Raw genomic sequence first — 25,993 nt, forward strand, 5'->3', positions numbered from 1 at the left:
ACTTGCATATTGCAGACCGTCCCCTTTTAGATAAAACAAAATGGGCTTTAAGATTGAACAGATCTGCATTTATGACTCATATGTTCATTTATTGGTTCTTTTTGTGGTCATTACAGGAACCAAGCAAATCAGTAAAAAGCAGCACGAAAAACAGTAATGCCGGTGGTGGAAAGGATGCTGGAACTGACAATTCAGAAGAGGTAAAGATGATAGACAGGTCTAAAATAAAACCCCTATTGCTCATAATGTGTTTGACTGTAGAGGATGTCTTTGCACAAATATTTGCTTGCTTTTCTTGGGCTTTCTCTTTCACTTTTTCACTAAAATTCAATTTCATTGACTTCTACAAGGCAAGTAATATGTGAAGTAATCTCTGCACTTCCTGTTGATTCTGCTACGTTTATTCAGTATGTTACACACAGACATTTTTCCAAAAGCACGTTTGAATTGGTTTGCAGTGCCCACTGTTATGCTGAGGATAGGTAAATGCCTTGCTATCTACCTTGCTTCCAGACATCCCCCATTTCTATTTCTGTTTTATTAACCAGTAAGATTGATTGAAGTGGCTCCTTAAGTGGTGTTTTATTCTTCTATAGAAAACAATGCAAGTCTCCTCTTAAAATGAGCAAATGAGCCTAGACTGTCGGCCTGTATATGTTATTAAATCAATTTAAGTAAATGGCAAGATAATGTATTGCTTCAACTGAACATTGCATAAAATTTGCACATTCAATCGCTCAAAAAATGCCCCAAATCAGTAGGCTGTTTCATCATTTAAAAATAACAATGATATAAATACCGTCTACATTAATGTATCTTCATGATGTTCATAAAAAGAAGTTTATTTCTTCAGGTGATTAGTGTCCTCCACAGTTAACGTTTAAATATAAGGCAAATAGACTTTAAAACTCTTGTTTACTGTAGAGTTGAACAGTAATTTCGGTTTTATTTTTTATTTTTTATTGATTAAAAAAATCCAATGTGATTCATTGTTTCCGTGTGCTGTCAGACTTGTTTATTAGACCCTAGTGAAGCATTCAGTGTGTTAAAGGATCGTTGTTTAATTTTTTTATTATTTTTGCGTCATTAGTGATTTTCTAGCTAGATAATTACATTTGTAATGTATGTATTTAGGTATTGAGTTGTAATCCCTCCCAGTGTGTGGTTGTATTGACATAATAGCTTGTCTGTACACCCTGAAATATATCACTGTTGTTCAAAGTGATACAGACAGAATCAACTGGCCCAGAGAGTGACGTAGCAACGGGTGAAGTTTATTGATTTGGTCTATTTTAAGTCAGACTCAGTCATGCAACCCCTGTGACTGAGGCCAGCTCTGTAATGCTATGGGCAGGCCTCAACATGTGTTTCACAGCGGCAGTCGTTACACACACACACACACACACACACACACACATACATAGCGCTTGTTGCTTGGACAGTGAGTGTCGCTTTTTTCTTCATTAAATCGTTCATTGCATAAAGGATTTTTCCATGAGGGCACACATAGGCTAGTTGGTTTGGAAACGTCTCATGCATCTCATTTATCAATTTTCTACAGCTATCTGAACGGCTTCAGCCATGGTGCCAGTAATACATTGCGGTTTCGCATTGATTCTGTGTTCCTATAAATAAAAGATTAGCTTTGATATTTAATCAATGTCCTTCTGATCAAAAGCTGTGTGAACACTGTGTGATTTATTTATTTTTGCCTCAATTTCGCTGCCTGAGACTAATTTTGAGGATTGTGAAATATTTATTTTGTCGTCTTGAAAAGCTTAGTGAGACGTTCTCACTGGCGGCCAATTAATTGCCTTTGCAATTAAACTTAGCCTCACATGAAGGTCAGGCGGTGTCAAAAATATTGTTTTAGGCTACGTATACATTAATCCGGATACATTTGAGAACAACGTTTTTGTTTCGTAATGCTCTCCATCCATCTCCATCACTACATTTCCATTTATTCATTTAGCTGACGCTTTTATCCAAAGCGACTTACAATTATATGTCGGAGGTCACACGCCTCTGGAGCAACTAGGGGTTAAGTGTCTTGCTCAGGCCATCCTTAAAAATATTTTGGTTTGCAGTAACAGCAATTTTTTTTTTTTAAAGGGTCGGTAGATAGGTCTATATATTTTTTTTCAAGATTCAGTGTAAAAAAAAAAGTACAATTTTGGTGATGGTGATCGTGAATTTAAAAAAAAAAATGCATATTGTGACGTCACTGACTGGGTCTTCAAACTGTGCATCCACCGCTAGGTGTTAATGCAACCTACAACCGGTTAAACGTTTTAGGCCAGTCACAAAATGTGTAAAATATCTATTTGTTGTGCATATACATGAGATAGGCAAAAACAAGTACAAACACATGGTCAAACAAAGAATACAATTAAACAAAGATACAAATTAGCCTATATACACAGTGCTTTAATTTCAGGAAGGTCTAAAATTAGCTACTTTTCAGTTAAGTCTGTCTCTCTGTCTGAAAAGAAATTAAATTTAGTAATCAAATGTAAAATGACACCGCATAGTTTATCATAGTTAGATTAATGCTTATTAAAGTTTAAGTTATTCATTCAAGGGCTGTGAGTGATTTTTATCTGCCTTTTGTTGTTTGATTCGCATTACTGGCTCAATCGTCACACACATTTATTAGACTACTGCCCCTTTAAGACCGAATGCAGAACTCTACTGTGATAGATGACTGATGCACCATCATTTTCTCCCAACTATTTACGTCCATTTAAGACATAAACTGTGTTTAAATGAATCTCAGAGCAGGTCATTTTATATTTTATGTTTATTTGATAGTTTAGATGCGCACATGAAGCCCAAAATGAGGATATAGCCTACTTTTCTTGTCTCGTTTTAGTGGATTTCGGAGCGCCCGTCGCCTTGTGATCAGCGTCTCTTGCGCAGACTTTTGTGCTTTTAATAGCTCTTTTAATGATTGAACGCGTCCGCAGTTTAGCAACAGTACAGACTGCATTTTACAACAATCACCGATCGTGCTGATTCTGACGGTACGTTTGGGTTTTAGGAAGAAATGACAGCGCAACGCTGTGAAGGGAAGGAAGTTGCGCTAGACAGAATGCGTCTGTAATGGTTTCTTCTCAAATATCTTCTTTTTATAATCTTTGAAAGTGGAAATCTAAAATACAATTAGAATAATATCCCAGATCTAAAGTGTAGGTAACCACGTTCTGTCCTCATTGTCACTCATTAAGCAGGGCTGTCGTGCTGTGCGCGCTGTGGCTCCGGGTGAGAGATCGCTCTCTCTTCTGGACTGTGAATAGCAAAATGCATCACAGACAAATTGTTTAATATTATTATTATATATAGAAATGGTTGATATTCAGTCCCGTTGCCCTTTTAATACCGGGTACCAAGCGGGAACACTGAATGAAACGAGCGAACGTACAAGCCATAGTGTGACACGCGTAACGTTAAACCAATGGTGTAAACATAATCGGATGACTATGACACCACAGGTTTTTATTTAAAAGAAAGAACGTAGCCTATGTTTGTAGACATAAGCAACTTTCACAATACTAACTAAAATATTATTTTATTGAATTTGAATTAGTCGTTTGAAAAGAAAAAAAAAAAAAATCGGTCGGTCGGTCTGAACGCAGGTTACAACCGGCAAGTCGGTCGGACTAAAAGGAAAAGAAATAAGAAAATTGGGTCTGCCCTAAATTGACAGGGTCGGTCGGGTTACGGCAAACAAGAATATTTTTAAGGATGGCCTCAGGGACACATTGGTATCTCACAGTGGATTCGAACCCGGGTCTCTCTCACACCAAAGGCATGTGTCTTATCCACTGCGCCATCACCACCGACCTTACTAGAGTTTTCAAGCATTTTCCAAAAGTTTCTCATCCAAACTGTAATGTCGAAAAATGCTAAATTCACCTCACAGCACTTGTGTAACAGACAGTTCCTGGTAATTGCGGTGGAAACGCGGCTTTAGTCATTATGTTTGGTCTAAAACTCTCATGTTTTTCCAGAGGAGAGCAATTGCAAGTACATTTTCTGTCATCTTTGCAGGACTGCGATATTAAGAGAGTATAAAGTAACAAATTTTAGCAACTGTGTTGAAGTGAATAGCACATAACATACACAATAGCGGTAAAACATGCATATCTAGAAATTCAATATGCGTCACATGACTAAACATGCGTCATCGTTTTCAAATACTACAGCGCTTTTGAATTTATCAGCTTGGGAAAGCGTTTTTAAAAGCTAATTTTTCGCAGGACAAAAACACCATGTCATTGTGGACGAAAAAGCGAGAACGGAGAGAAAAAACGTATTGGTTTGGACAAGGCCTTTCTTAGCTAATATATTTATCACATAGTCATTAAAGATGGTTGTTGTCGCACAGTCTGCCTTGGCTTTTGCACAAAATCTCACTGGGTTCATATTGTATAGCTTGACTAGCAACATTAGTAAAGGACAGTCCCACTGTGATAATACTGTAATACTCACCTATGGTTTAAATGGTTTCTGTGATGCTCATCTTGCATTGAAGACATATTTATTTGATGGGTAGCTCAGGCTAATCATGAATGTTTAATGCAGGCTGAATCTAGAAATGGTAATAAGGAGTTATGTAGGTTAGGTTAGTTTTGGACTTCAACTCCAATGGGTTAGGGAGGCGGTTTGTTGACTGATGTGGTGCGTTGCTTTGTGTTACAACAGTGGTTGCATAGGTGTTATTCACTGTTTTGCCATTGGAAAATACTTGTTCATAGTTGTATGTATATACATAAGACCTGAGAATTAATTGTAAATGTGGAGAAAAACCACTCTAAACATCTATACTAGACATCATCAGTCCTCAGAGGCTCACTGTAGATGTCAAAATAAAAGTTAATTTATTGTTTTAATATGTTATTGCCTAATTAATGTGTCCAATATGAGAAAAAAGGAACAATGCCAAGGTTGAATTTGTAATGACTGATGTTTCTGCTCTCAGTTCTGTTTTCGCTTTTCCTATTTGCATCCAATTTTGTTTTTACGAAACTTTTTTTTTAAAACAAATTAGTTGCTATTCCTACTCCAATTAGGGCCTGAAATTCGTTTCTCAATTATTCCAGTAAATATAATTAGATGAAGCTCAATATTACATTCGAATTATTTGCTTCCCAGAGAAGTGTGACGCAGTTAGCTGACTTTAAATTTGTATTTTTAGGCACTAATAGGCAGATACTTTCTAACAATATGGTAGATCAGTTATGACGTATAATGCGGATATGGATAAATACGTTTTAATATGCATATAGAAGTGTAAACAAAACTGTAATCAAGGCATAGAGGAATACTTATTGATCTAGTGAAATAGAAAGAGAGATGTACAGGTACACTTTCTTGATGATGAATCAGCGGTTTTAAAGACACAATCAATCAAAAAGTTACACTTTATTTTAAGGTGTCGTTGTTACAGTCTAATTATGTTTAAGTACTGAGTAATATAAATTAACTATGTGTACTTACTATAGGGTTAGGTTAGTAATAGGGTTTGGTTGAGGGTTAGTTGCATGTAATATCTATCATTTACTTGTATTATGGTAAGTACATATAACATATCCTCACCTTCCTAAAATAATTGAAAATGAAAATGACTTGGGCAATTATTTTAGGAAGGCGACGATATGTAACAAGGACACTGTAAAATAAAGTGTCACCAATCAAAATAGAGTTTATATGCTAGGCCATTTATATGCTAGTGTATAAAGTCGTCGTTCACACAATTAAAATTCTCTTCTGAGAAGGCAGACCCAAAATATTGATGACTCATCTAGCACTAATGGGTTTATCCAAATGTTTCTCCAATAAAATGCTCTCCAGAATGAGCCTCTGACTTTGAAAGCAGGATAGCCTTTTTCTTATTTGTTGCATTTTTGTTTCTTTGATTGTGTTTCACATGAGAGGGCACTGGAGTCTGACCTTCTGTGACCAAAAGTGGTGAAATTGCATAGAATTGGATAATGTGCCCATTTTGATTCTCAACATTGTGGGTTTTTTTTTTCCCCAGGCCCAGCAGACAGCCAGCAAGCGTCCGAGCAACAGCACTCCACCTCCCACTCAGCTCAACAAAATTAAGTACTCAGGTGGGCCTCAGATTGTAAAGAAGGAGCGTCGGCAGAGTTCGTCACGATTCAACCTCAGCAAGAACCGGGAACTGCAGAAGCTTCCCACCATCAAAGGTAGAGACGACTCCAAACTGAACATAGCCCAACACAGTTCTGCTTTCTTTGGTGGAGATTTCTTGGAATTGATCAAATGATCTGTTGTTGTGTGCGTATCACAATGAATGGTGCTAATTGTGTTAACTGTTAGCGGGCAGCCTTGCATGACCCATGAGTCTATTATTGTGCCAGATGGAGCTGTTTTTGAAGTGCGCCTTGGATTGTTTATTGCAGACTCCAGGCATATCATATAATTTCATTCCTGCAAATTTGGTAATACATTTTGGAATTTATATACAAATCTTTTACTGCTGACGATTATTGTTTCTCATCTTTAGATTTTGATCCTTCTCTCTTTTACACTCCTGTTTTCGTTGTTCTGTCACAGTCTCAGTCAGGAACAGTCCTTTCTGTCTGGCCACGCAGGGAGTTTAAGCACATGACGACTCGTAGAGTGTAATTGGATCAGCAGTGCAAGTGTCTCTCTAAGTAGGACAGTGAAACCTTGCCACGGCTCACAATTTAGAGAGTTACACTCTAATCTTCAATCTAATTAAGCCTGTTACTTGCAGTTCATTTCTTAGAATCTGGTGTGGATTATACCTAAAAAGCTTATGGTTTAATTTATTCAGCACTACGTCGTCAGATAATGTGATGTTTTCATTATATTATTAGGTACTGTTTACACCTGAACTTATCTATCTCAGGTGGTCATCTGATCACAAGTGGTCAGCTGAGGGAGAGAGAGTCATTTAAAATCCATTTTAAATGCCTGCGTACATAATTTACTGCGTCATTGTGTTACCGCATGTTGGTTGTCCAGAAAAGTTGACTGGTTAATGCTTAGAAATGTGGCTGAAAACTTCTATTTTAAATGAATGACAGGAAGGGCTTCATGCTTCCTTTTTTCCCCAATGAGCACATGTTCTCCTAAGTAGAAAAATGTAACTTAAAAACTTTAGAGGCGCAATGAAAATGTAAAATAATGGAATTTTCCTTAATGACGGATTGCAAGGAGAGGAGTCCAAACGATTTCATTTTTATTACAAAAAAAGTAATATGTGTGTATACACACACACTCACTCACTGGCCACTTTATTAGGTATACCTGTTCAAATGCTTGTTAATGCAAATATCTAATCAGCCAATCACATGGGAACTCGATGCATTTAGGAGTGTGTAGACAATAGGGTTGGGTATCGTTTGAATTTGAACGATTCTGATTCCGATTCCTTGTTTCGATTCCGGTTCCCAACGATTCTCGATTCTGATTCTTTTAAGAGCCAGGGTCAAAAAAGTTTAGCTAACCTTGCTAACCAATGGCCTTTCTGAAGGAAATAATCCTTTCTGAAGTAAATACTCCTTTTGTCACAAACACACACTTTGGGACCGCCGACGTAAGCTACTAATGTTCGACTCGCGCGGTTATGCCAACACTTCCGGTAGATGCTTCTTCGTTGGTGTTGTTCAGCGGTTTCTTCTTCCGCTCGGCGGACTGTGAATATCGAAACTAGGAATCGAAATTTTAACTTTTGAACGATTCCGGGAAAAACGAAAAGTTAGTCCCGGTTCCAATTGATACTCGATTCTCGATACCCAACCCTAGTAGACAATCAGTACGATCTGCTGAAGTGCAAACTGAGCATCAGAATGTGGAAGAAAGGGGATTTAAGTGACTTTGAGCGCTGGATCACTGCTGATCTACTGGGATTTTCACACACAACAATCTCAAGAGTTTATAGAAAATGGTCTGTAAAAGAGAAAATATTCGTCTGCCTCGTTGATGTCGGAGGTCAGAGGAAAATGGCCAGACTGGGTCAGCTGATAGAAAGGCAACATTAACTCAAATAACCACTTGTTAAAACCGAGGTTTGCAGAAGAGCATCACTGAACACACAACATGTGGAACCTTGAATAGATGAGCTACAGCAGCAGAAAACACACTGGTGTAACTCCTGTCAGAGAACAGGAAACTTAAGCTACAATTCACACAGACTCACCACAATTAGACAATAGAAGATTGGAAAAATGTTGCTTGGTCTGAGTCTCGATTTCTGCTGCAACATTCAGATGGTGAGTGCAATGGTATTTTCTTGGCACACTTAGTACCCCTCTTAGTAGAGCCTCTTAGTACCAATTGAACTTCGTTTAAACACCACAGCACACTTGAGTATTGTTGCTGATCATGTCCACATATGTACGTGTGTATATACAGTAGTCAACATTTGAAGTGGATCAAAAAAAGTTCAAAGTTTTTCTAAGACATGACCTGATGTTGTTCAAAATTCAAGGTTTTGATCCACTTTAAATGTTGACAACTGTATATAACTGCTGGAGATAAAATCTGCACTCCTACAACCATCTACAACATATAACAATACAAACACCAATGTAGTGTTGTCAAAATATTCAGTACTTCGGTACCAAGTCGGTACTAAAAAAATGTAAACGTCACGGTACCAGTGATGCGCGGGTTGATCCGAAATGAGCGGGTGCCTGCAGTCACCCGCGGTTACCGGCAGTTACGGGTCATCCAAAAATGTTTTTAATGATATTCGGGTCACGGTCGGTCGGGTCGTTTGAAAAAAGATGCCAATTAAACATTTGTATTAGTACTAGACACAATTTTTGATGAAATATACAGCCCTACACATTATTGGCTGAATAACTGGCACGAAGATAACACACTACAAGCTCAGTCTAAACAGTTCTCGGTTCTATAGTGATTCGAGAACCGCTGTCCCTGTGCGTTCGGTAGTACGCAGTATCTATGCGCAGTATCAGCTGCTCGTGCTCATCACTTCTCTCAACAGTGGCACCAACATGTCTCGGTTCAGTGAACTGTTGGAGTTACTGGAGTAAAATAGAATTCAGGATATTGATTTATTTCGATTCGGAGGGACTGTCAGGCATGTCTGAAAGTAAGTAACTAACTTGTGGATCAGCACTGACGCAAGACGCGAACTATTTCAAACGATTCAGTTCGATTTAGCGTAGGTTCGACCGGTTCACTAAAAAGAACCGGTTCAAAAGAGCGATTCGTTCACGAACCGGCCATGTCTATGATCACTACAGTCTGCAGAGATGGCGGCGGCAAGAGAAAAGGTGAAGACTGGGGAGTGGAAGCTCCGAAAATACACAAATAGAAAGAGTAAAAGTGTGGGAGACATTTGCTGAAATAATGAAAGATGATGACCAAAGTGCTGGCTTTGCCTTTGTTATGTGTAGGCCTACGTCTTCTTGCGATGCTGTGTTGTTACACGTCTATGGTCCAATAACGCTCCGATGAGCATTTACTACTTTTAAAAAATGCGGTCAGGAAGCGGGTCGGGTACAATATTTTTTTACTTTTTTTTGCGGTCCGATTTGCGGGCGGGTAGTTGAAAACGTCGGTCGGTTGCGGTTTGTTTATACATTGACCCGCGCATCACTGCACGGTACCAAGTCCCGGTGGTACCGAGTACCCGGTCAAACCCGGTTCTGGATGCACATGCAAGCACGAAGGGCGTGAAGTTGACCTCTTTATGAAAGCGCTGAGACATGCGACCGGCTGCGCTGCTGATGTGGTGTCTGTGTATATTAAACTGCAAAAAGACTAATTAAATATGAACCCTGCATGTTCTGCTTGTCTCTGTGTAATTGAACGGCGCAGACGTGCGGTTTCATTTAACGTTACCTCACACACACACACACTCACAGAAGTATGAGTGACGCTCGTGCTGTTTTCAGTCTCTGCTTCCTCACGATATAATGACATGATTCATGATTCCATTCATCTCTGAGATTCACTTCATGAGCAATTTACTGTTTCATTTGAGAAAAACTATCGTCATATCATACACGCAAATAAACTCAAAGGTCTTCGCAGCAACCTGTCAAAAAAAGGTTTGGCTTAACTTAACGAAATTGACAGAAATAATTATATTAGGCTACTGTACAACAGATTTAACTACGCCTCCATTAATTAAAAATACTACTACTAATAATTATAATAATGTTTGTGTAGAAGGTTGCTTAATAGTCACTTGATTTTTTTTTTTTTATAAGCAATATTTCTCAATCTCATCAATATTTTCGTTTAAACAGCATGTAGCCTTCAGTGCTTTCATAAATTTACCGTCATAAATAGTAAAGTCATTAGGGATGTAACGATTCACTCAACTCACGATGCGATGCGATTCCCGATACCGGTTTCACAATACGATTTTCTTACTTTTTTTTTTTTTTTTTTTTTTAACAAATGAGATTTAAGACAAATCTTTTATTATTTTTATTATTATTATTACAAATCTCTTTTATTATTTCTCAGACAAAATGCTGCACATTTCATTTTCATTTTGAAATATATTGGTGAAATAATAAAACTACATTGAAAAAAAATTTCCTTCAAGGTTGTTTCAACTCAGTGTTTCTGTCTGTCTGGTCAGGAGGCTGGACACTGGTACCTTCGCACACTAAGTAAAAGACTGTAAAATTAGTACCACATTGACAGGTGTTTTACATTGTAATAAAGGAAAGATTTTAGATTTAAGATTTTGTCATTATTTATATCATTAAACTAGAAAGAGTTAAAACAGAACACATTTAGCACAATATGCCATAACCATCAACACATTATTTACAAAATAAATAATTCCATGTACACCTTTAGAGAAAGAGATAGTAAAATAAACACATGGTTGCCATGGAAACACTGACGCACCTTGTAATCTCCGTAGCTCTCACACTTGTCGTATTAATGACTTTTACGTGAAAACGGAGGTGATGTGTTTCTCATGGTGGTGATTATTATTAGTCTATGAAGAGTCAAAATGCCGCCACAGCTCCGATTTGAATGAGTCAACATCTACGCTTGCCGTCACCATGTGTTTGATAGCGCGTGCACACAGTCTACGGCACACACTGGCGCGATGCGAGCGGAGCAAACCAAGCGTTTTCAGTTTATTATTATGAGTGCTCACACAAGCTCAAGTTCCTTAGGAATGAAGTGAAAACACTCGCTATAGGTTCGCGCCAGTGTGTGCTCGCTGCTATTGAGCCTGTAAAGCGAGGTTCTCAACTTCACAGTAGGCTATTCAGTAAACGCCCCTGATGTTTAAAACGTGTATCGCGTTTCGTTTAACATTTCAACCGACTTGAATCGTCACACATTTTTATCGATTTTCAACCGGTTGCGAGTGAATCGTTACATCCCTAAAAGTCATTGAATTGAATTTAATATTTTCTTCAAATGGTTAAATTAGATAAATAGTTCAAACTGATTTTGCTGTGGTACTGAAATTTGTTAGCCTGGCATGCCAGACCTACATCAATATGTTCGGTCTGGAAACTCTTCATTGACAGGGCTCAATCCGAGGGGCGGGATAAACGGTTGTCTTTCAAATTCTCTCTGCACGCAATTGGATAGCGCTAAAGCCAATCAGAGCAACAAAGACAGTGACGTACTCAGCGGAGCAAGTTGATAAACTTTTACCGTATCCAGTCCAGCTGTCAACATTGAACATTGAAAATAAGGGAGATTTCCCGGAATCCATCCCCAAAATAAGGGATTTTTTTTTTTACACGACCCACAAACTTTAAAAATAAAACACTAATCATTAAAAGTCTAAGAGTTTAGAACTAGCCAACATATGTATGAGAGAGAAAGAGGCAGTGTGTCATTAAAAAAATAATATCATAGAGAATGTTTAAATACTGATATCAGCTTACGAGGGAAACGGAGGCGGAGTAGTGGTGCTTCGGGGTGGTGGAGATGATTCGGGAGAGGTCCGTGCACCTATACCGATCAGAGCGCGCTCTGACACGGAGTAAAACCTTTATACTCGACTTGACAGCACAAGCGCGGCAAATATGACAAGTTGATCATTTCGCCACAGCTTTTTTGTAACAGAGTGCGCGGCGCCGGCCGCATCCGAGGATGAACAACTTAAAACCGAATGTCCGAGCTGGCTCTGACCGTCGCAACTCTGTCATCATTATGTTAAGCCCGCCCTCCGACTCTATACACGATGCGATTGGCCCTACCAGAGTTGGGGTTTTAATAATTTTTGCTGCCGCTAGGGTGCGTCTAGATTTCTAGGCTAGAAATTTTTACCAAGAACTGTAAAATTTTAATGGTATCGGTACCGACTAGTGGAATTTTGGTACCGTGACATCCCTACACCAAAGTACCACCAGTGGCTTTGAGCTGTGATGGCAGAAGTCTGAGGCCTAGAGCTGACGCCGCCTTCACACTGGCAGTTGAAATCAGCTCCGATGCGGCTGCGAAACGACCGGAAGTCATTCATTTCCTATGGAGATTCGCAGACCGCATGCGAATGGGTCCGAAACGGGTCCGACCGAGTGCGGTGCGAAGAAAATCGTGTCCGTTGGTCATCCGGATGCGTTCAAAAATTTGAACTCGTGCGAAAAGCTACGGACAGTTCCTATCCGACAATTCCAGCGGAAGTTGAGCGTTGCTATGGTACTGATACACAAACCTGAATTATTAACTTTTAATAAAATAAATAATGATTTTATAACGATAAGTTGTCATGTCATTTTATAATTTCATGACTTTCTAAAGTTTATAAGGGCAGTTAATACAATTAAATTGAAGGTAGACATTGAACTATTGACCACTATATCACATTTTTATTCGACCTGACATGTCAACGTCCTGAGCAATTTTCCTCACGCAGCATAACCCTCATCAGAGAGATCATACAGAACTGACACAATCAAACTTTAATCTCTCCGCAATTTTTGTTCTACCCGCATCCGACGCTTTTCACTGTGTAGTACGACGTCCGTTGGGAACGTATTGCGTATTACGGAGCTGATTTAAACTGCCATTGTGAAGGTGGCGTGAGCCCCATTTTCCACACAGCACATTCAGAAAAATTGTGTGACCTCTCGACCTGCACCTAAACTTTCAGGAATACCTTGAGGAAGGCAGTTTAGTGTTTTAATAAATCATGCGCTGTTTTGAGAAGAGTTGCTCTTTACAGTTGTTATCATTACTACCAGTTTGGTTAGAAATGTTTTCTCTTGTAAAAGTAATTACTGCAGTGATTGTTGCAATGTGTTTTAGTTTTGGAGTCGTGCATCTACACGCTACAACAATGGTCTTGATTATCCACGCTGTATCTTAAAATACTCCGGGTTAAATAATGCGTCATTAGCATTCTTGTGGAGCCTTGACCAATACATGTATTCACCTTTCTATACGGGGTGCCAAACATATGTTCGCTTCAGAACAATGTCTCTGTGTTTGTCTCTGTGTTTGGCCCAGGCAACACTGATTCTGGTGGTCTGGCACTGTCTCTGGATGTCCACATGGCAAACAAACAGAGGATGCATGGAGATCTCCCTTTTCCTGTCTTTGTGTGAGAACTAAGCCAAACTAGCTCAGTGTGTATCTAGGAATTCCTTTCAAGAGAGTGATTTTACTTCAGTGTCTGCCATGATGCCAGCTTGGAAGGCAAAAATCTGTGTACCAGTGATATTTAACGGTTTTCTTAATTTAATTTCATGATGGCAGCAGAAAAAAAATACTGATTTAACACTATGCTTCATTTAAAAATAAGCATATTATCCAATTAGACTGGTCTTTTATCTTTTGTTTTTAATTATATTACAGTTGGCTATACCCGAAGGACCGGTTCTGATTAGGTTACTAGTTTTTTGAATAGGCAGAAGTAATGTGACAATTAGGGGTGGGCGATATGACCAAAATTGTGTTTCACGATATGACTAATTTTATTTCACGGTAACGATATATTTCACGATATAGTTATTTATATAGTTATCCTCAAAAAAAAAATCGACAAAAAGGGCTTTAAATAAGCCCAAATACTTTAGAAATGAAAATTATGTCACCTTGTTTTATTTTTATTTTATTTGGTAAATGATTTATTTGGTAAACTATTTTTATATCAAAATATAGTAAACAAAAAACACTCATAAACTTAGATGAACTTCCCACAACAGATTGATATGTTATGATATCATAGGTGCATTTCAACTTTAAATAATTTTTCAATCTCATGCATTGCTTTACTTCATCAATCAGTTTATAATATAATTATAATATATATAATATAATTATAATTTTTTTTTTACCACATGTGCTTATTATACTGCGTTTTCAACGGAGAAGGGTATTCCTGCACAACCGGAGACTGCACACACTGTTGTTTTAACGGGCTTGTTTTGCTCTTTTTGTTATATCTGGCAACCCGTCAGTTCAGAAGTGACAAGAAGGAGAGCAGCAATATGAACACCACACCGCAGCTACTGTTACGCCCGTTTCACACATACTCCGTTTGCAGTGCGTATGCGGTGAGTGTTGCGGTGCGTATCCGGTACAGGAGCCGCACGCGCTAAAGTGCTTTCACATATGCTGCGTTTGCATTGCGTGAGCTGTACCACAAACACTCGCTATTTTTATTTCAAAATCAGAAGTTATGCAGCAATAGCGTGACCAGTGACCAACAGTCATGTTATCCCAGTCCTGTTTTCACGTCCTTTCCTGGCCGTTTTTTATAAAGTGATGTCCTGGTTTTCAAAAAAAAAAAAAAAAAAAAAACGCTGGAAAAGATCAGCTTTATAGCAAAATATAGGAGATGAGCAGACAAGGAGGATGAGGAGGAAAAACAGGATAAAGAGGAAGGAAACTAGTTCGTTTTTGTGAGAGGTATTTTTGTTCAATTTGAAGGTATTTCTTTTAGTTAATTAATATTGATATATTTTTTTTTAATATAAAAGAGACATTATTTTTTAATCATTATTTCATTCATTAAATTTTAAACCAACCTGTCATAATAAAACATGTTGAGTATCCTCTGAGAAGTGGATCTGATTTTGTGTCTTAATACAACAATTTTCTATCCACAGAGGGGGCATAGCCTATTTTAATTGTATTGAAATTAACAAGGCATCTTTGAGTAAACTTCGAGTATCATTTGTTTTCTGGGCCATGTGTCCTGGTTTTTGGTAATCAAAATATGTTCACCATATGCAGTAACTTTTTTAAAAATAAAAGTTTTGCCATGGATTTGCGATTCTCTTTTACAAACTTGAATGGACGCATGCTCGTTTAAACACGATTTAAACAACGAATGCATACAATTCCATGCATTACTTGTATATTAAGATTAGGGATCGACCGATATGGATTTTTTAGTGCCGATACCGATACCGATTTTTTTCCCATCAGCCTTAGCCGATGACCGATACGGGCTGCCGATTTTCTTGAGCCGATATTTGGAGCCGATACATTTTGCTCCCTCAATTTACATCTTAAAAATAGCATGATGTTAACAAATGTTACAGGTCTCAATTTAATAAAAGTAACATTTAACTAACTTCAAAAATTAATATTTAACAAATAGTAAAAACATGTGAGGTAGAACAAGAACAAGTAGATAAACAATTTAAAAAATATGAAAAACATGAAGTAGAACAAAAAAAGTTCAGTGCTGAAAATGAATATTTAAGCATAAATTAAATAATTACACTATTGCACAGAGTAGCAACCAGCATAATAAAGTGCACAGTGCACACTGTACTTCATTTTAAAAGAAACGAACTATGTACTGCATGGTTTCAATTTTCCTACATAAAATAAAATGAGCATGTCTAGTCTGTAATATCACTGCGATTGCGAGGGAGACAAACTCCACACGCCCCAAACCTTAGCCAGGTGAGCGCTGAATAAATCTCCCACAAAAAGCACAGAATAACGTTGGCATTCCTTAATCCTATGACCAGAGTTCGTTACCGTATGCATACTAGGGCTGTCAAAATTGCTCAAATGGCGTTTGCATATTCCCTCTAAAAAACATATTTGAACATCCCGTTGCGCGTTTTGTTGTTGACGCGCATTACATCAATAACAGGACACATTAATAAAAAGAGACATAACTACTAGTATTAGATGGTTTATTTGAGTTTAAACATATTTGACAACGTATTAAAAAGCAAGTAAATCAACTAATGGCCAAGACCGCAGAGCTCACTCTCTCGCCCGGACTTGCTCAGGCACTCTCTCTCTCTCTCTCTCTCTCTCTCTCGCCCTCACGCTCTCTGCGCGTCGGTTAAATGAACAACAAACAAATGTTGAGTGCTAAACAAGAGTTTTGTGCAAGCAATTTAAGGTTGCGAGTCGCGACTCTTGTCCCAAATATAGCAGGCTTCAGTTCATTCAGTGATTGAAGTTTCACAGTATAGAACCGACAGTGAGCGCTCCGAGCGAGCTGTGCAGCTGTGGTAACGTTATTAGTCTGCAACCGCGGGCGTGTTTTTCCACATTCAAATATTAATTTTCACCTTCAAAATTAATAGATATTCGAATGTAGAATATTCATAGACAGTCCTAATGCATACTGAACGGATAACCTACACCTTAACTATTTGCAGCTTCTTAATACAATGGCAAGCAGTTAAGTTTTATAGACGAGGCATATTCGCGTTTTCCATTTGGACCCACAAACTTGCTTAGTTGCAAGCACATAACAGTTATAGGGCGACGTGTTTCCATTTTCAAAGTGTTTGACAATATTTCAGGAGTCAAACATTTAAAAGATCCTTTGAAAGTTTAAGTTACCATTCTCGTGAAGAGCAGGTTGCAGTCTTCTAGTGGGGGAGGGCGGGGCACGTGAACTGCAGCATCTCCAGCAGCACGGAGCAGCCCGTGGCCGCCTGTCTATAAATAACGGCGGGAAAAAAAAAACTATCGGCGAACGCGCAGCGGTGTATCGGCCGATTCCGATACACGTAAAAACCTCAAATATCGGCCCGATATATCGGCCGGCCGATATATCGGTCGATCACTAATTAAGATGTCTTAAAGTAAAAATATGAAACAATTAAATAGCTTTATGGAGAGATTACTACATTTTAAACTACTACATTTCGAGGTCAATCTGAGTTCATTTTGACCACGAACCGTGCACTGTCACTTTATTTCTGCGTTTGCAGCACAGCAGAAATAGACTCGGTACGGAAACGATCTCTGCACTGCTGTATACGCACCGCAACTGGAACGGATCGACGGACTGCATCCGCGTGCAGTGTGAAAGCTCTAACCTGTTAACATGGGTACGGAAAAAAATACGGACCGCATACGCACTGCAAACGGAGTATGTGTGAAACGGGCGTTAGTGTTGACTAAGTAGTTTAAATTAGGGGTGGGCGATATGGAAAAAATATCATATCACGATTTTTTTAGGAAAATCACGATCACGATTTTTTATCACGATTCTTTTTCAAGTTGGTTTTAATATTTTGCAAGTGGCTGCTCATTACAGCCAAACTAATGTCCCTATGTTAAAAACAAAGCCTTAGGTAACAAAAGAAAAAAGAAAGCCACACATTTAGGCCAGTGGCGAAGATAAAAATCTTTGTCATTATTTTCTTTGTTATTAAAAAAATAAGACAAGATAAACATTACACAAATTAATATTCATATTAAATAAATAGTGCTTTATTTTTTCAGATGCAGTAGGTGTATTTAGCAGTTGCATTGAAGTAATTAAATGAACAAATATGAAATTAAAACACTACATAGACTTCACTGAATAAATTGATTCTTATTAAAGATATATTAAAGTTCTCAGTCAGTGAGTGATTTTCTCCTTGTGTTTTTTTTTATATTTATTAACACTAAAGGGATAGTTCCCTCAAAAATGAAAATTGTCTTAATTTACTCTCTTAAGATGTTTTAAACCCGAATAAGTTTCTTTCTTTTGTTGAAAATAAAAGTTATTTTGAATAATGTGGGTAACCGAACAGTTGCTGGTCCCCTTATAGTTTTTTATAGGTTCTCTCCTGGAAGTTAATGGGCACCAGCAACTGTTTGGTTACCCACATTAAAAAAAATTGTCTTTTGTGTTCAGCACAAGAAAGAAATGAATACAGGTTTGGAACAACATTAGAGTGAGTAAATAATGACGGATTTTTTTTTTTTTTTGTGAACTATCCCTTTAAGGACAAGCGGCAGTAGGCTACTATTTATTCCTGTTGCTTTTAGACCAGCACGCGACGCGTTTAATATAGACGCATATTACACCAGATATTCTCTCAAATGTTTGCTTTCACTTTAGACATAGCCTGTTTATGTAAACATTGTGTGTATTTAACAGTATTAGCTTAATAAGACTCGAGAGAACTTATTAGTCCAGTATTCAGGCGCTGTTTGACAGATCTAGTTCCTGTGAGCGTCGGGGGTTATGCGGTCAGGAAAGCGCACGTTATAACAGCGCATCAGCGCGTGAATTAAATGTTTAACCGGCAAGGCTAATGCAAATAATGAACTTTTGTGAATTGCGGTGTCCCGTACCTATTCCTTAACGTGTGATCATGTGTAGGCTACGTCGCGTTGTACAGTTGAGAGACGGAGGCGCCAGAACTGAACTGATAGAATGCACTGTAACACGATACTACGATATTTCTTCAAAAGCAGATCGTGGAGACATTTTAATCGTCCACGATTAAAAATCGTCATATCGCACACCCCTAGTTTAAATTATACACACCTTATAACAGTGCGTCGAACACCGCGCGCTCCCTCTCAGTGCATGTGCACGCGCGCGTCTTAACATCAACAAAATGCGATCGATTAATTTGAGAGTGAAGTTGTAATCACGGATCGAATCAAAGGAAGATTTTATCAACTGGTTCAGTAGGCAATTGTTTGGAGTTCAGGATGTTCATTCATGCTGAATGCGATTTTCATGTTTAAAAAGTAACTATACATAAGAGAAGGAAAGATGCGGATAACTATACATTATTTAAGGTTATTTCTCGTAATGATATTGATATAGCCTATGAAATGTTGTTATCAAGTAACTTCATGCTTTCCCCGTTGCGAACGTGCACTCCTCTAAACTGTAGCCTGGGTGCTGCTGCTCTGCTCAAGTTGACGGCTGCCTTTCCCCCCGAACATATCACGTTAACAACAATCCTTTAGAAAATGTCATTCCTTTGTGGATCCTCTTGATCTGCTTTCTCCATGTTTCTTTGAGAAATCTCAGCATCAGTCTCACGCGCGCTGCATGGGAGTTAACCACGCCCCCTTATTTGCATTTCGTGGTATACACGGAATAAAAAAATCTGTTACGTCTGACGTTTTCTATCGCGGTAACGATATATATCGCCATATCGCCCAGCCCTAGTGACAATGCATTAAAATGCAAGACTTAATGATTGGAATGGACTAAAAGGTGATAACAGGAAGAGACAGAATGTAGACGACACCATGCATACATTTATAATTGATTTGTGCATGCATTGTGGCAGTGTGCGCAAGTAGATCATTTCTTGCTCATCTCTGTTCTCTTTTTTTCAACATAAGTGGATTACGTAAGTTTCGTGATGACATATTTGAACAAGCTTTCGAATGAGTGCTTGCATATATTTTCACAGTTTTGTGAAGAACATTGTGCATCACGCGGTGGTTGCCTGCAGCAGCATGATCTCAGTGCACCATACAGATGTGCAGGCGGTAGAAACACTGCTCATTGTGTGAGGCGTACAACACTGTCACTGAACCATCATTGTGACTGCTGAAGATTTTAAACTTACAATTACTTGTGCTAAGATATTGCTAGGGGAAATATGAAACCGTATTTATCAAATGCTTATTGCAGTTTTGATCTGCAGTGGTCAAACTGCATTTCAACTCCTTTGTTTCAGCTGCATACCTTTTTAAATATAATAGTTTATTTAATTATTATTGCATTAGTTTAATATTCAATATGCAGGTAATGCATTTTTGAGACAGAACATTTTAATTTTTTTTGCATTTAGTAAAATGTGGTTTAAGTAATGGATAATCCAGGGTTAGCTGTGCATTAAATGATTTTAATGCATGACATGGAGGCAAAGAATGGAACAATGTGAAGCTGATAAAGAGAGAGAGAGATTCATACCTGCATCTGTTCAGCATTTCTCTCTCTCTCTCTCTAAGCAATGAAGCTGTGAGTCTGATTACTTCAAAGTAGCGATTTAACCCCCTCGTTGCTGAGAAATATAATTTCGTTGCAAACTAGCAAAGCTATTTTATTACTAAAAGTTGTGGGGCAGCGTTGACATGTTTCTGTGTGTGCGCAGCGTGATCTCCGCTCTGTGTGGGAGTGACATATGCGTATGTGTGCTTCAATGAAAACAGTGCAATAATATAGCACAATGATTCAATTGACTTGGAACCACCTGTGCATTAAATGGTTTTATTGCACACCTTCCAGCCAATCAGAATCGAATATTCAGACATAACATGGTATAACAGTATTTGTTCAAGCACTATAAGCCACTTGGCAAATTTACTGTAACATACAGCCTCGTGTGGCTTGTTGCTTTCATAAAATGGTACCTGTTTGGCGGTAGGGGTCTACATGGGTCAAAAAATTAGAGAGAAAGAGATCCGTAATGTGCTACAGTGAACCGACCCGGACCCGTCTATTATTTTAAAAGCTGGACCCGGACCCATGCAGATCTGAGAAATACCGTAAATTAGGGCTGGGCGATAAAACGATAACGATAATTATCGCGATATAATTTTCCTCGATAAAACGATATCAAGAGGTCGATAAATGTTCGATAATGTTTATGCGTCAAAAAAGCGGAACGAAACTCATTTAAACCGCGCGCGCCACACGGAGCATTTATCCGCTCGGCTCAAAGTCCAAACAGCAGTGCATTGAGCGGAGCGCGAGCTCACGCAGACGCGCCTCTGATCGTTTTGCTCACGAGATCCAGTGAGAAGCACTTGAGTTCAGCGAAGAACACAAATGTCAAGTTTAAACCAGTTTAAAGGCAGATGAAACACCGCTGACCAAAAGGAGAAACACTGCGTGCAACGATACAGAATCTGAATTGATACTGAATCCATTTAGCCTACCATGGATTTACTGTAAGGTTAGCCTGGTAATATTACCTGCACCATGAAATGTGGGATATACATATTGAATTGTATAATATTATTAATGTTAACAATGTATTATGACTAATGGAATATAAGTACAGTATTTAATAATGTATTTATTTAGCTGTTAGTAGGGTTGGGTATCGAGAATCGAGTATCGATTGGAATCGGGACTAACTTTTCGTTTTTCCCGGAATCGTTCAAAAGTTAAAATTTCGATTCCTAGTTTCAATATTCACAGTCCGCCGAGCGGAAGAAGAAACCGCTGAACAACACCAACAAAGAAGCGTCTGCCGGAAGTGTTGGCATAACTGCGCGAGTCGAACATGAGTAGCTTACGTCGGCGATCCAAAGTGTGGCTTCACTTTTCTAAAAATAACGAAATCTCGGCAAAATGCAAAATTTGTGAGAAAAGGAGTATTTGTGACAGAAGGAGTATTTCCTTCAGAAAGGATTATTTCCTTCCGAAAGACCGTTGGTTAGCAAGGTTAGCTAAACTTTTTTGACCCTGCCTCTTAGAAGAATCGGAATCGAGAATTGTTAGGAACCGGAATCGAAACCAGGAATCGGAATCAGAATCGTTCAAATTCAAACGATACCCAACCCTAGCTGTTAGGCTATTGTTTTTCATTCAAAAAATACAGAAACCATAAAGTTATGCCATGATAGTGAGGAGCTAAGTTATAGGCTATACCTGGTTTTATCTGTGGTCATCATGATCTAAATGCATGAGACTGAATGCCCAATAGTTAATTTGAATACAACTCAAACAGTCAGAATATTACTTTTTACCAAATAAAAATGTGGTCGTTACATAATAAAAAAAAAAGGAAAAAAAACAACAACAGATGTTACTGTTTTTGTTAATGAACATAAATTTAAAGAGTAGTTTAAAAACACAATTAACACTCTGGTTTATACAACTTTCACTTAGTCGCAAAAATCTGCCTTTAAACTTGAAAAAAATACATATTTGACATATATCGTGATAATTATCGATATCGACTGATATAAAAAAAATTATCGTGAAAATTTTTTTTTGGCCATATCGCCCAGCCCTACCGTAAATGTACTACCGGGACCGAGTCACACATTTTAGTACCAAGTACCGAATTGAGCTATACCATATTCTCCTTCGCATCTTCTTGTGCTAGAATATTTCAATTAGAGCCAGACCGATATCGGCCGACCGATATTATAGGCCGTTATTAGGCATTTTCCAAAATATCGGTATCGGCAGTTATAATGGCCGATAAATGAATATTTCAAAAATAAAATACAAAACGGACAAAACACGCTTCAATCATATCTCCTTGGCCTGTTATATTGAAAATGTCTGTTTTACCATTTCCAGTATGACGTTATCCATTGCTAAATTATGGCTCATTACAGACTAGCTAACCACAAAGCTAGCTAATACCACTATCATCAGTGGCAGACCGCTAACGTTAACATTAATGAGCTTGGAAACCACAATCAACTTATTCTACCTAAATAAAGTAATGATTACTATATTTATAACTAGCATGTCCCTGCATTGTAAAATGTAAGTTAGACTTGCGAGGAGTGAACATTTAGACATAGAGAAAAGTATCAAATGTATCTTGTGAATAAAAGTTAGCTTTTCTTTTACACGTGTGTGAAATCCAACGACTCCAAGTGTGTGTTGCAGACTGTTGTTCTGTAATCAATTTAGAATCGCTAAATAGTAGGTTTTCGAAGGCAGGCAGCAACTGATGATTGAAAATGGTTTGATGTAGGTTGATGGAAAGAATGTAAAAAGTGCAGGTAAAGGGATAAGCAAGCTGACATTATAATTATAAGGTAGCTTATAAGGCAATCTAGGGACTAATTATTATTTTATTTATCAGAACTTTAACATATTTTGATGTTCCTCATTCTGTTGTGACCATAAAAGAAACAAGTTTCTTTTTAAAATGCTTTATCATATTATTTTAGTTAACTCATAAATAACTACAAAACTATGTTAGGGAAATCTGTTAAGGTTTTGTTGCGCGTTTTTGCAAAAAAATAAATAAATATCGGCCGATATATCGGATTTTAAAACCCAAAAATATTTGTATTGGTATCGGCCTTCAAAATCCTTTATTGATCGGGCTGTAATATCAATTGGCAAGACTTATAAATGTGTAATTGATAAACTTTGGTGGCGATGCAACACTGGCCTGATCAGGACAGTGACAGTCCCTCCATCTGTGCCGAGCGTCTTTCATGCTCTGCTCGAGCCCTGCAGTATCATATGTGAAATAAGAGCTTTACCTCCTGACCTTATGCCCTGACTAAAGACCGTTCAGTCAGTCCTGTTTGGTGTACCGGCACATGCAGGTCATTGGGCCGTAATTTGGATGATTAGCCTGGGCTATATGAAAACAATCTCGTAAGACCCTGAACGCAGCTCACTATCTTGTTGGCTTGATGTGTGTCCCGTGCCGTGGTTACTGTAGTGTCAGGACATGGATTGCCTTGGTTGTGTGGGACAAGAGGTCAGATGTTAGCATTAATATTGTCTCTAGGTTTTGTGAGAGCGTATGATCATCACAGCACACAACTTTGTGACCACTTATCATTTTAATAGACTATTTTAATACGCTTGCCCTAAGAACCAACCATGCACAATGCTTTAAAACCCTCTTTCTTGTCATCTGTTTAGGAGCCTCGAGGTTATTGCATGTGCTCTTCAAAAGCACTGGGTGTTTTCTGTGGATTGGCCCACAATAGTCACATTATAATCTTGCTATGGAGAGGCCTCAGGAGACGTTTGTTGCTATTTTTGAATATTGTTTGTACTTATTGACCTAGTTCATCTGTTTCATGTTGGCTAAATACATGTAGATTTCTTGTGCCGTTACACTAATGTGTTTGTTAAAATAAATGTTTTGGCCATGTGATGAGGTCTTTATGAATACAAAAAACACACAATAGGAAGTCTGTTAATTGCTGTCATTTATAAGTGTTGGGCAACAATCATTACACATTTTAGAAGAACAAATAAAAACTCTCAAATTACATGAATAATTACATGTTAGTTTCCTCTTTTTTAAGACTGCAGTTCCTGTAAGAGGTCGACCAAAAGTGGATTTTTCCGATATCAAAAACTAGGTTGGTCTGGCACTGGTCGATAACTGATTACCGAGTGCTGATTATTATTACAAAAATAAAAAAGTGCTGAACAATGAAAGTGTACTGTATTTAATATTAACATGTATATATTTATTTAATTTAACAAGAAGTATTAACATATTAATAATACATTGATCCTTCATGTTAGTTCACAGTGCATTAACTAATGGTAATATTTCAAATTTAAAAATGTATTAGTAGGCTAAATGTTGAATTATGAACAATACTTATACAGCATTTATTAACCTTAATGTTTTAGATGTACTCTTATATCCTGTCATGCTTAAAGATGGGCATCTTTAAATGTCTATACATGAATACTCTATGTACAGTGAAGATAAAGCAAGAACTGAAATCAGATGCATTTCTGTTTTGTTTCTGTCGGCTGCATTAATATATCAATTTGCTTTCTCACGTTTTCTAACTTTACTTACAAACGGTTGCATAAAAATGCCCAACTTGATATAAACTAATGCAATATGGTATCAATCGTGAAATTAAACATTGTTTTCACACTGTTTTAGTTGTTTGTGGTACTACTAATGTACTATTAAAGTCCTCTCAGGTTTGATGGCAAACATGATGTTCTTTCTCTACTAATGCAGCATCTAGTCCACAAATAAATTACTTTATAATGAAATGAAAACATGTACTGTATACATACTGTTTCTTTATCTGTTTTGAATTCACATCTGATGTGTCCCGCTCTCACTTGTCAAAACAAACACCACAAGGCCTTTAAATGGGCCGCTCTAATATTGTATAATGACAGCAGACACATCTCAGCATCTTCAACAATGGACTCAACCTGGACTTAAAACTTAAAACTATTGGTATGGATAATTGCAAAATAATCAGCAAAACCGATCAATCTCTAGAAATTTATTATTTATCTATTTCTAAGTGCTGGATCGATATTATTTTTCCAATTTCTGTGTTAAAAATAAGTCATTATAGTCATTAAACTTGACAATATAATTGAAAGCAAGTCATAAACAGCCAATATTAGATTGTTTTTATTCATCGTTTATTAATACTTGCAGAATAGTAAAAAATACATATATTATAACTTTTAATTTAAATGAACTTAAGTTTAAGTGAAAACGTCTCGGTTACGTATGTAACCCTCGTTCCCTGAGTAGGGAACGGAGACGTTACGTCAGAAGTGACGGAGATTGGGGGATTTCGCATAGAAAGCCAATCCTCTTCGAGTATTAAAACACGAGCCAATGGCATGCAATGCCTTGGGGCTGCGGAAATTTGCATAGCGTACTCCGCCCTACTCCGTGAGTATAAAAGGAGGAAGTGAACGCAACCGCAGTATGTCTTCGCTGAGGAGCCAAGACTGAACTCGGCATCTACCCAGCGATACAGCAGAAGTGGCAGGGAGACGTAACGTCTCCGTTCCCTACTCAGGGAACGAGGGTTACATACGTAACCGAGACGTTCCCTTTCGTAGTCACTTCGAGTTACGTCAGAAGTGACGGAGATTGGGGGTCTGTGCCATCACGCCAACTTCAGGCTGTCTTCCAGTGCCCTGCGAAAGTCTGAACCCCCGAGCCTTACCTGTTTTCCTTAGGGGATCCGACTTAGACACAGGATTACCAAGGTACACTGGGAAACATATCCCGAAGGGGACATGCTACCAGTTGCCTACCGAAGGGAGGACTTACGAATACACATATGGCCACATAGGAACACATATGGAATCACTGGAGCACCAACCGCAGGTGGCTACTAATTTCAGCTCCAG

General features: G+C 38.1%; 1 protein-coding gene across 2 annotated transcripts in view; it reads left to right on the plus strand.

Annotated features, from left to right (window-relative positions):
- ppp2r5d (protein phosphatase 2, regulatory subunit B', delta) overlaps positions 1-25,993 on the plus strand; it is a 69,311-nt gene that overhangs the window by 814 nt on the left and 42,504 nt on the right. For both annotated transcript variants that reach the window (XM_089117298.1, XM_039690564.2), the window contains exons 2-3: positions 117-200; positions 6,041-6,212. In XM_089117298.1, the coding sequence (XP_088973424.1) occupies positions 117-200; positions 6,041-6,212 (256 nt within the window). The remainder of the gene's footprint in view (positions 1-116; positions 201-6,040; positions 6,213-25,993) is intronic.

This window comes from Pimephales promelas, chromosome 11, assembly GCF_988280905.1.
Source record: "Pimephales promelas chromosome 11, fPimPro1.hap1.1, whole genome shotgun sequence".
NCBI lineage: Eukaryota > Metazoa > Chordata > Actinopteri > Cypriniformes > Leuciscidae > Pimephales > Pimephales promelas.